We start from the raw sequence: 12,393 nt of genomic DNA, 5'->3' as shown, positions 1-12,393 counted from the left end.
AAAAGCTCATTTGAAGTTTGTAGGCTAAATAAGAGCACTGCAGGATGGATACAGAATTAACACAGCAACATTTATTTACACAGAAATAACGTCACAATCAATAACTGAAAATGTATACATAACCTAAATGTAATTAGATGTAAATTTGAACTAAAACATCTTCTAAAACTGGACCAAGGCCCCAAAGAAAAACAGCTTTGAGAGAAAGGTTCTCAAAATGTAAATTTTTCACAATGCCCAGTGCGTGGTGGCTCTACTGCAGGGGGACAGCGGTCTGCTCGAGTGCTTTGATTTTGGTCCTTAGTCTTGGTCCCAGGTCCTGGTCTTGATCCCAGGTCCTGGGTCTAGTCTGCTTTGGTCTCAGTCCCGGTTTAATCTGCCTTGTTCTTAGTCCTGGTCTAGTGTGCCTGGGTCTTGGGTGAGTCCTGGTCTAGTGTCCTGGGTCTTGGGTCAGTCCTGGTCTAGTGTCCATGGGTCTTGGGTCAGTCCTGGTCTAGTGTCCATGGGTCTTGGGTGAGTCCTGGTCTAGTGTCCATGGGTCTTGGGTCAGTCCTGGTCTAGTGTCCATGGGTCTTGGGTCAGTCCTGGTCTAGTGTCCATGGGTCTTGGGTGAGTCCTGGTCTAGTGTCCATGGGTCTTGGGTGAGTCCTGGTCTAGTGTCCATGGGTCTTGGTTGAGTCCTGGTCTAGTGTCCATGGGTCTTGGGTGAGTCCTGGTCTAGTGTCCTGGGTCTTGGGTGAGTTCTGGTCTAGTGTGCCTGGGTCTTGGGTGAGTTCTGGTCTAGTGTCCCTGGGTCTTGGGTGAGTTCTGGTCTAGTCCGCCTTGGTCTTGGTGGGGGGCCTGCTGTTCCAGTAGTAGAGCAGCTGTAGGACCAGGATGCCGTTGCAGGTCGAGGAGATGACGTAGGTCAGAGCCATCAACGCATCTCCCGTCTCCTACAAAAGGACACACACACACACACACACACACACACAGACCATTAAAAACTACCAATCAACAGCACGGCTACTGTCAAGATGATACTAATAACTAGTGGATTTGGACAGCACTTCCTGGTTTCAGTTACATCTGTCTGCATTAAAATGGAAGTGAACACACAATAGCATTTTCTACACTTCCTAGTCACTTTGTGCCATTTTTTGAACACAAGGTACATTTGCAACTTTCTGATCAGAACCAGTCAAAAACTGAGTGTGTGCTGCCTCCAGTGGCCACTGCAACTTCAAGTATTATGTGACATCACACAGGACTGCCCTAATTACAGCCAGCTGTTTCCACCCCAGTCTGGCTGTGCATCTGTTGTAGGGAGTATTATATATACCTCTGATCATGTAGGCCAAGAGGACTGAGCTGGCAGTGTGGGGCTGACACAGCACAGCTCTTTCCAACAGCATTAAAGTGGATAAGAAAGCATGTAAAAGCTGATTTAAGCCATCATGCTCCTTTTACTGTGTTCATTTCATCAAGTACATTTTATGTCATAGTTTTCATTAATGACTGACTAAAATAAATAAAAACTAAGTAATACATCTAGTACATACACCAGAATGACTAATAATAGACAATTACATTTTGCTGACTAAAATGATTATATATATATATATATATATATATATATATATATATATAAAAAATCATGTGTACTTTCTTTGCAAAAGTGGGGATATACAGTATATTTCGACACTGGTTTACTGGGATTATCCTGCTTTGTCTGGGGCATAAATTAGTGTCAACAGAATCATTTATAGCAGGATATTTCTATAGCGATATATATTGCGCTGCAAACTTTATCATGACAGACCTATATAGAATCCCAAACCAGACCATCAACTCTTTATCATAGTCAAAATGCTTTGACTTTTGACTAAAACTATTATGTATTATTCAAGTAAATTAGTAAATCCCTTTAGTCAAAAGGTTCATTGCCAAAACTAAATGTAAATGATCAAAATGAGCAGATACCTGTAGAGATGTAAATATCCGTGCGAGTGAGCCAGCGAACAGGAGAAAGGCAGAGATGGCCGACAGCTGCCCCGTGTGGCCATTCTGATAGTTAGTGACTGCCTGGATCAGCTGTAACACACACCACAGTCCAACACTTCAATCCTCTTCAATAGTCATAATAGGCCGTTATTTAACAGCTACATCTATGACAAAAATGGCCAGCATTCATTCAGTCATCTCCCCTTTTTTATGATGTAGGAGAACTTAGGGCTGGGAGATATGGATCAAAAAATATATCTCGATATATTTTGCTATATCTCGATATACGATATATATCTCGATATATGTTCAAGAAAAAATAACCCCCTAAAACTGAAAACTGCAAAAACAAATCTGCCAATTCCACAAGGTCTTTTTTTTTATTGAAGTGTAAGAGGTAGGCAGTTCATATAGGAACATTTAAGATTACAAAAAATAATAATTTAACTGTAAAATAAAAGAAATAATACATATTTCCTTCTTTTCATTCATAAATAAAACAACTCAACACAAGCTCATCTTTGCATTAACTCTGTTATCCAGACCAGAACCATGAGCTCATTTAGCAGAAGAAGCTCAGGATGTTCCTTATTTTAATAGATCCATGTTATTATCCAGCAGTAAGGAGCTCTGAGGTTTCCCACAATCCACTGCAGATCAAACTGATCGTTTCCAAACACTACTGTACAAGTGACACTGCAGCAGATTATTAATTAAAATCTTCTGCATAAATAAACTTTACAATATATAAAACATAACGAACTCTAGAGCCACATCAGCCCGTTTGTGATAATAATGTGTTTAATGCAGTTTTGCGCACGTGTGTTTACATTTTACAGAAAGGAAACTTAAGCGCATGGCTCATTTGCATAAACAGCGCACTTCTCGTGCAGCTCAGCTCGTTTAGCTTCTTTCTGGCTAAAGGACGCGACTCGGTGGAATATGAGGATGTGCTGCTGGTGGTCTTGTCTGTAAATGATGGAAAAGGTTCGTGGTGCTTGAAGCTTTTCACTGGCACCAACTTTCGGCGTTCAGGGCAGTAGTGAGGAGTGAAGGAGACACGAGCGAACAAACTCAGGGAGGCGGAGGCGATGAGAGAGAAGGTAAACAAGTGAAGCAGCAAAATCAAAATTGAATATAAGCATTATATCGATATATACGATATGTCAGAATTCATATCGAGTTTAAAAACTATCTTGATATATTTAAAATATTGATATATCTCCCACCCCTAGGAGAACTTGGATCATGTGAAACTTGAGCTTGGAGAGTGGTGTATACACGTGAGTGCGCAGTGGGCAGTGTGCCGTGTGCAGTGAGCGTACCCTTCCTATGACGATGGCGGGCATGTTGGAGGCCTGCAGGGTGGTGATGAGGACAGGGGGAGTGACAGGGGACAGGAGCACAAACAGGAGCACCCCGTACACTAGCACGAACAACACACCTGAAAAACAAACACATGTACTCATTACTGTATGTGCACAATCCATGTATTAGACTAGACATGTTAGGGTGGTGTGTAGTGTTCTGAAGCTCTATTAAGACATCATGCCAGCTGCTGTACATGACATGGTCAGAGGGGCTGAGGACGACGATTGGAGTATTTGCAGTTCATGTTAGAGACCTTAAATATTGTACACGTGGTGGTTCACAAACTCCTATAATTCACTCCATTTCTTTAAATATATCACCAAATAACTGGTGTCAAGAGCCATGTCTCGTACGAGGTTCTTACTCATTTCTATCCTTTTTTGGGTCATAATAAAAATCATGAATATCTTAAATTGACACTTTGACACTTTGTTTACACACACAGCAAAATTTCTGGACCTTTAAAGGAAGTGTAAGTAGCATGCGCTCAATCACAAGTGAACCTGTGTTGTCAGAGCCTTAACCTGCACAAAGAGGACATGTTTTTCTCCAGCAGAGGCACTGATACATTATTACTGCAGTGAGGATTGAGATCAGAGAGAGGCTCTACTATCTGACTGGATAATCGTCTTGAGAACCAAAACAAGGGCCCCGATCTTGCCCCCAATCTTAGCACTAGTGCAAGTGTGGGGCATGGAGTTCTAAACAGTCGGTGTGCCGTGTCTGAACATCAGGTGGAGTGGAGCAGACTGAGGGTGTGGTGTGGCGCATTTAGTGAATTGCCAAAATAAAATAAAAAATATCCAACAAGTCCACTGAAAAACAACATGTAACATGCTCAAGCCTTCTTTTATTTAGAAATATATTAGAATGCTACTTAACATTCATAACATGTTTGTGTGCTGTGTGGGAGTCATCCAGATGCCCTTCCGCAGCAGAGCACAGCCTCTCTATAGTTTGGTTCGATCTGGATCTGTACAAAAGCTGCTCATTCACATGAGGCCATTTACAGCAATGTCCTAAAGTCTGTTTTCTTACTCTGTCTGTGTCCTAATGCTGCGATGTTGGATTTCCTCACATTTGCGTACCCTTTCTGTCATCAGCTCCATTTAATTTTGTGACTAAATTATTGTCATTGTGCCAGTTGGGTTGATTTATAAAGTGAGTCACCAGTAGGTAGACGACCACCAGAACCGTAGGAAACTGCACGGAGCTATGGAGCGGACACGGGACTCTGACAGAGATCAGCGTGTGCATTCATTAAGCTCAGGGATGTAACAGCAGAGCAGACATATGTCTCGTACATGCTGCTCTCTTGGCAACAACGGTCAGTAGAGCTTTGAACAGCGGCTCAAGAGACATAATGCATGTGAGCATTGTACAAACCTGAGCATCCTGCTCTGTGCTCATGCTGCGTATCAGTCCTACATTTGCCCCTTGTGTGGGGCAAATGCAGGTCGTGCAGTCTTCCTCCCCATGTTTTAATGGTTTAATCCATATGTGTGCACAACGTGGCCGGTAACATCAGAAACATTTATATAATAATAAACATATTCCATAATCCGCAAGACATCCACCTGTGTGGTACCAAATGCAGTGGAAACTCATGAGATGAGAATGTGAGCGGTCAGCAGTAGCAGTGATGGACACTCGCACACTTGGAACGCAGAGAAAACTAAAAAGGTTGATGTGTGTGCACATGCACGGGTTTACAGGGATGCACTTGCTTGAGAGGGGCGCACGTGCGAGGAGTGTTCTGAACACAAATCCAGCCGGTTCTGTCACGGCTCATCCAAAATTCTATATTTCTATATTCTATTCTTTCTAAATATTATTTTTCTAAATTCTGTATTTCTGGTGGTCTACTGGTGTGTACTTGCGTCGTGGGGCTCCGGAGCTGATTTATTGTACACTTATATAATTTTCCCCACACTCCTCTTTGCTGCCTGTAATGAGGTAAAGATTACAGACATTCCCCACACTGGCAGCGCTTTTAAATGCCACAGCGGTGTCAAAAACAGTGCTGGAGTTGTGTTTTGTTTCATTCACACATGTTTGAGTAAACCTTTATTATTATTAGTTTAATTACATCTCCAAGGCTCCAAATCCTCTGTTTCCCACTGTGATATCATGAAGCGGTAGTTCAGTAGAGCTTGGCAATTCCAGGTCTGAAATGATCCAAATGATTCTAGTGAAGGCGTATGGAGCACCTCTTGAATTATCACATAACAGCAGAGGGTGGAACAGAGTGTTTTCTATTTGAGAGAAGAACTCAGTTTAAAAATACAGGGTTTGTGTGATAAACATGTGTGAGTGAAACAAAACACAACTCCAGGTCTGTTTGTGATGAAGAAACTAAATTAGAACAGATCAGAGAACAGAGCAATATGAGCCCTTTAAGTGTTGCATTCTGTTATTTATTGCAGCTCATACATTTAATAATATTGTACAGAATACTTACAGAATGCAGTATAGAATAGTTTTTGGAGGATAGTTGTGCTCTATGGTCTGGTTTCAATACTATCATTTATCATCTATATTTACTTCCCCAATACATCACACTTCAGAATTTGGTCTAATAGTCCCGCCCTCCCCGCGTCGTACCTCTGCTGGTCTTCTGGTTGTAGTGGAGGATGAGGAAGCCGATGGCCAGTGTCTGCAGCATGAGGAAGAGCGCTTCACCCCAGGCACTGCGCACAGCACACACACAAAGCACTCATGTAAATAGGTTTAACACTGCACATGCTTACAGCGAGCAGATGGGGGCGCCGTGTACCTGAAGGGGAACCTGTTGACGATGCTGTAGGCCATGGTCCCTGTGATGGCCACCAGCTCCAGCAGCACGGACTGCAGGCTCAGCCCCTCCGCGCTGGACGCTCCCACCAGCTTCAGGATCTGAGGCATCTTCACTGAAACACAAGACCACCAAGAGTCACAAAAGGTTTACTCACCAGAAATTCACAAACAAAGGACGTGTGTACTGGTAGAGCTGAGCAATTATTCACCTTTGAATTGAGATGGAGATTCAGTCATTCCTAATTGTCACTGGTCATTGTTAAAGAGTTTTTCAAATGCTGTATAGATGATTCTTTGTCTTATTATTATTATCAAAGGGTATTTCTCAAAGTGTATTTCTCACGGATAAACCAGCTCCTCATTATCTGTTATCTTCCGCAAGGACAGTCCTCCCTACGCACATCCCTTCCTACACCTCAGCAGCTGGCACACACACACACACACACACACACACACACACACACACACACACACACAATACACACTTTTATTTTCTGTGTTTTTTACTGTGATAGAAAAATTTAACCGCCCATTTATTCTTGTAACCTGTGTGATTCAATAAATACATGGTGTTGGACGGTGGCTCTTCGGCAGTTAAGAGCTGTAGCAGCGCCTCTGTCCCTCGCTGCGAGTAAAAACCTGAATTATGCCTTCTGAGTTTCTTTGTGTTAATATCTCTGTTATTTTATGATAGTCATCTTGGGTCTTTATATTAATGGAGGCAAGAGGCAATTTGGAGTAATATAGGACCTTCAAAGGTGCATTATGTAACTTAGGGTGATCCAAAAATATATAATTTTAGATTCTCTAGAATAGAGCCCTGCATTTGGTTCCATAGCTGTCCAAAAATATTTGGGTCCAAATTTTATGCAAATGAATTAATATTTTAAGGTTGAGACACTTGAAAATTGCAGTATAGGGTCTATAATATAACATAGAACCAAATAAATAAGGCATATTTGAATAATGTGTCAATTTATTCTGCAAACACAAACTGAAACTTGCATAAAAATTACTTAGAATGTCCATAAAGTCCATAAAAAGTGACTTAGAAAGTCCAGCTCCACTGTGTGTTTGTTGGCGTCACTTAAGATGTGTCTGTGCTCTTTGACTCCTGCAGTAGATCCTGTTTCTGATCTTCATTCTTTGTTCGGCTACAGTTAAAATCTTGAATAAGCTTCACCCCCTTTCAGTAACATCATAGGCAACTTTCCTGGAAGTTTTATCACCTTCTGAAAGTCTGCATCATCAGCCCAGTCTGCTGCTGGAGAATTGTTCAAAATGTTTTTGACAGATCAAGAGCTTTGAAGAAACACATCATGCTGCTGGAGACAAAATCCCTGATCTGCTTCCTTTCATAACATGCTTGATTAAGAGCATCACATCACTTTGGTGGAACCTCTGAACCTTCCTGTTCCATAATATTGTGAAGCATCAGGTTCTTCTGTTCTTCTGTCACACTGGAGTGGAAGAATGCCAGGCCAACCATTTCTTCAGTCAGGTTCCAAAGATTTTGGGCCAAAGCTGTTCAGGTGTTTTCTTCACAAATGAATTTTCAGACTGTGAAGCTTCTTAAAAAAAATAATCTGCAGGATCTTCAAAACTTCATACAGAAACTTCATGCAGCTTGAGCAAACTCTAAAACATCTTTTTCTTCCAAATTTCTTCCTAAATCATCTTTTGAATGCTAAAACCTAATGCAGGGTTCTAATCGAGGTTAACTGAAGCTTTGTTTTTGATGGACCACCCTAATGTAACTCTTTGTTTGGAGGTCCATCACCTGCTTGTTTCTGTGGAGATGTTATCACTCTGCTTGGAATGTTCCACAGTATGACATAAAACAGCTCTACTTTACATTTATTTAATTACAGGTTGTATAGCTCAAAAATACCTAAAAAAAAACCCCAACAACAACAGGCATTCTGACTGTGAGCGAGGTCACCTCTCCATAGATCTGACCTGTAAATTGGTCTGGTTTGGGCACCATTGAGATAGAAGGGCTTAATACCATACTGTGAAACTTTCCAGACAAAGTAATAACATCTCCATGGAAACAAGGATTTGAAAACAAGCAGTAGAAAAGTTACACAATGCACCTTTAAAGGAATAAACCTTGTTGCTTTACTTTACAATATGACCGTGACTGTAAGAGGAGTATTTTAGTCTGATGTTACTATATTATTATTATTATTAGTTTATTTAAAAGTGGGCAGAACAAAGAGCATTACATACATTTAAAAGAGCAGCAGATGCCAGCCAGTCGAGGGCTGATTTGCAAACCTGTCTTGCAAATTACTTCCCCCCTTCACTATGCATAAAATACAACAGCCTATTTAGGTTGTGCTCAGAGCTGTAGAGAAGTTTGCCTGGATTAAAAAAAGGCAAGTCACTTTTCTTAAAGTCACCTAATATGTGTATTGTAATGATCTAGACTTTTAATCTTTCTCACAAAGGCCTAAATAAACAACAGTGATACCAGGTGACGGTATAGAACTCAACAGTGACTCCACCCCCAGTTCTGGAACTGTGCAGTGTGTCCCAAAAACTATGACATTTTGCAAGCCAAAAAGTTTGGCAGTTCTTGTTGAAATAACCTAATGAGTGTATAGAAACAGATCCAGATTTTATATTTAAAGTTTTATTTTTGTTCTGTTTTCAGGTTGAGCTGTTCACTCCCAAAGAGAAGTCATTTTGTGTCTTAGAATCTGCTGCACACACTCACCAAAGATTGTGCAGCCTTCAATGCAACATTTAGAAAAACTTCATCAACTGGCAAACAAATTTGGATTTGGTACCAAACATGTAAAGAGTTCGGCTGCTTGTACAGGGCTAAATCTGGTACGCCAAACCGTCATTTGTGAAATCTGGGTTTCCAAACTTGTTCTCCTTACAGACTTCTTGGGGCTTCGCAAGAGCTCTTCACGAACTTGCTCAACCTTCTCTTCTGATGTTGATGTTGGTACCGGATCCTTTAGCCCTGCATAAGCAGCCAAAATCTTAAAAATTTTGGTACCAAGTCCGGATTCATTTGCCAGTTGGTGAAGTTTTTCCAAATGTTGCATTGAAGCTGCACAATCTTTGGTGAGTGTGTGCGTACAAATTCCAAAACGCAAAATGAGTTCTCTTTGGGAGTGAACGGCTCAACCTGAAAAAAGAACAAACATAAAACATTAAATCTTGATCTGTTTTTACACATTCTGTGAAAATTTGAGTTTATCTCAACAAGAATTGTCAAAAATATTGGCCTGCGAAATGATGCCAAATGTTCTGGGACAACCTGTATTTCCCATTCATTTTTCCCACAGACTTTCAGAAAAAAGTACATTAAAAGTTCGAAAGCTTGCTCAGGGCTAATCGGCTCTGTGGTGACTAATGACCACAAGATCTATAAATCCACTTAAAATCTGTTGCTGAGACTTTATAGGCCTCTAAGTTATTAAAACATTTCACAGAATCTTGCATTTTAGATGAGCTTTTTGGACTGAAAACAACTGCATTATGGATGTTAGTTAGCACATAGCTGGTTAGTCTCTGTAATGCTTTTGAATTTTTGAAAGTCTATGGCATAAAATGAATAGAAAATTGATGCCCGGGACCTGAGTGGGCACTCACTGTTGAGGTCCATTTACACAGTGTTTTGTTTTTGTTTGTTTTTTGTGTATTTACCCAGCACTGATCCCAGGATGATGCCGATGCCCAGGCCTTTGCTGATAACCACCTTCAAACATGGCACTGAGGAGACAACACAAGAAAAAACATGAGGGACTATCATGTTTGTATGCTCTCAGTGTCACAGTGTAGTTCACACAAACATGGTACATTCTGAGGAAGTACAGTCCACATCAGGGGTGAACACTCTCACAATAAGAATGGTTTTCTTTTTTTTTCTTCAATCAAAACAAATGCAAATAATAACTGCAAGACAGATGTTTAATGCCAAACTGTGGAACATTCCAGGCAACGCAATAACATCTCCATGAAAACAAGCAATTGCGATATTTGCTCTTTTTAGCGTACTGGCTCTAAGCCTTACATATTTTTAGTTTTAGTCAATCTGCTGCCTAAAAAATGACACACAAAGCTTTATATTAACAATACAAAGAGATAACTACAGAAAACATGACAACACCACTCTCTTAAAGGTGCACTGTGTAAGTTTCCAGGTGGAGGGTCTGTCACCATGGAGATGTTGTCACTTTGCCAAGTTTTCACAGTATGATATTAAACATATCTATTTCCATGGAGACAAGCACCAAGCCAGTTTACAGCTCAGATTTGTGTAGGGATGCACGCACTTAAAGTAAAATGAATATTTTTCAATTGTTTTATTGTAAAAAACACAATAGTTAAATAATAAGCAAGTTTAATGCCATACTGTGGTCTATTCCTGGGAAAGCAATCTCCCTAGCATATCTCCATGGACACACCCAGGCACTGGACTCTTACCAGAAAAGTTGCATAGTGCACTTTTAAAGGTTTATGGTAAAAAAAAAAAAAAAAAAAGTCTGTGGGTTTGTAGTAAATTTAAATGACATTATTTGGAGAAAAAAGTCAAAATCGGTCCTAAAATATCATATATATATCTTATCAGTTGCTCGGTTGCTCTGGATTTGAAACAATTGGTATCATCAATGGTTATGAAAAATAGTTTGATTTCCAATTAGAATATGCATGATTTTGCAGTACAGCATTTATAATTTCAACCCTAGAAAATACAAAAAAACACCATAAATATATATATAAAAAAAACTATGTGTCCTGCACTCTTAGTTGTTTTTTTTATAAGGGTCTACAACAAACCGTTGTGCAACTCCCGGGCCACATACAGACCTTTGGTTGACTCTGAAAGACCCGTTTAAGATAATTTGGAATTACAAAATAAACACGTTTTACCATTTTACCTTATGCATGGACTAAAGCTGCATTGCTTTTATTTTAGAGTTTTTTTTTACATGACATTTTTTGTAGGGCAACCTTACTTTTTCATTGCCTAGTCATAACATAAACTCTTACCAGTCTGACCAGGGCGTCAAAACGATGCTATTTACTGTCTTTTTTTTTTTTTTTATTAAGATTTTATTAATACAATTAATATTATGTAGAAATTACTTAAGCGCTTTGGTCCAGCCCTCCACAATATTTTCTGTTACTCATGTAGCCCCATGCAAAAAATAATTGCCCACCCCTGAACAACAATCACAACTAAACCTGTCTCCAGAGCCTTAACCTACAGACAGAAGACACATCCAAGTATGTCTCATTCTTAGTATATGGCCAGACCTCCAGAATTGTTCTACTGTACCATGGAAGCTATTGCCACGTGTACACTCCCATAATGAGAGAGCCTGAAGGAGGTAACTGAGCTTATCATCAGAACTTCAACCTAAGACAAGACAAGTGTAACCCTGTTCTACTAGTCCAAACTTTACAAACACTTCTTTTCCATTCATTTTTATCATCCAAATAGCGAAATCATACACGTACTTACAATTTAAACCATGTAAATCGTGCAAACCGAGCGTAACTAATATTTACGACACGTCAACATTGCAAAAATCAATTCATCTTGCTGTTGTAGTTGTCATGCCTGTCAATTTTGCAATGCATTTTTGTTCAGATTATATACGTACAATTTTGGATTTCTGATGTTTTATAAGGATAGTCCATGTCCAACTGCATAAGTAATAATTTATTCAAAAATAAATTTAATATCCAGGAAGTAAGGAAGTTGCAGTAAGCCAAAGTTATGCTCTCTCCATAGCTTGTTTTGGTCGTTTGTGCTCTAAAAGTCGAAATGACAGTGAGTAAAAGTGAGATCTACCGTCTAAAAAGTTGAAGTTGAGAAAAAACTCGTCGTAACAAGACTCTGGCATGAGATAAGTCAATAATAATCCTTTAAAGGGGTCCATGAATGACGAGCCCTTCTCTGCAGCCATGTCCGCGGCCGCCATGATGGATCTGATGCTGCGGTCACGTGACGGCTTCCTCTCGCCACGCGGGGCGAAGGCGCGTGCGCGGCTGACCTCTACAGGCGGGAAATAAAAATAAGAATTAAAAATGTTTGTTTAAATAAAAAACATAAAACATATTTAAATAAATAAATAATAATGAAAAAGTGACTTTACTGCATTTATAAATGGCCTAATTAATTAATTAATATAATTGTAATGTAATCAAAATAAAATAGGATAGGGGTAAAAACTTAAAAAGTTAGAGTTAGTTAGTTCATTATTTATTTATTTA

At 39.8% G+C, this 12,393-nt stretch overlaps 1 protein-coding gene across 2 annotated transcripts; it reads right to left on the bottom strand.

Annotated features, from left to right (window-relative positions):
* Positions 1–56: 56 nt before the first annotated feature.
* mpdu1b (mannose-P-dolichol utilization defect 1b) lies at positions 57–12,124 on the bottom strand. 2 transcript variants are annotated; one of them, XM_020928909.2, is made up of 7 exons: positions 11,972–12,124; positions 9,817–9,882; positions 6,131–6,263; positions 5,959–6,044; positions 3,309–3,427; positions 1,963–2,073; positions 57–935 (listed from the first exon to the last, which is right to left on the bottom strand). In XM_020928909.2, the coding sequence occupies exons 1-7, from the start codon at positions 12,099–12,101 to the stop codon at positions 813–815; spliced, it is 768 nt and encodes a 255-aa protein (XP_020784568.1). In that variant the 5' UTR covers positions 12,102–12,124; the 3' UTR covers positions 57–812. The 2 variants fall into 2 exon arrangements, with proteins under 2 accessions (XP_020784568.1, XP_055012491.1); XM_055156516.1 differs by lacking the exon at positions 11,972–12,124 and adding an exon at positions 11,781–11,911.
* Positions 12,125–12,393: the final 269 nt, after the last annotated feature.

This window comes from Boleophthalmus pectinirostris, unplaced genomic scaffold (assembly GCF_026225935.1).
Source record: "Boleophthalmus pectinirostris isolate CB_2022bp ecotype Guang Dong unplaced genomic scaffold, ASM2622593v1 HiC_scaffold_20, whole genome shotgun sequence".
In the NCBI taxonomy this organism is placed as follows: Eukaryota; Metazoa; Chordata; class Actinopteri; order Gobiiformes; family Gobiidae; genus Boleophthalmus; species Boleophthalmus pectinirostris.
Note: the sequence above shows the minus strand (reverse complement) of the source record. Positions and strands in the feature narration are given on the sequence as shown.

Bases quoted from the DNA above. Each gene is read 5' to 3' on its own strand.
- mpdu1b (XM_020928909.2), bottom strand. From the start codon at position 12,101: ATGGCGGCCGCGGACATGGCTGCAGAGAAGGGCTCGTCATTCATGGAC. The intron at 3,428-5,958 runs GTACGACGCGGG...TTTGTTTTTCAG, and splicing joins CAACCAGAAGACCAGCAGAG to GTGTGTTGTTCGTGCTAGTG. The intron at 936-1,962 runs GTATCTGCTCAT...GTCCTTTTGTAG, and splicing joins GGATATTTACATCTCTACAG to GAGACGGGAGATGCGTTGAT.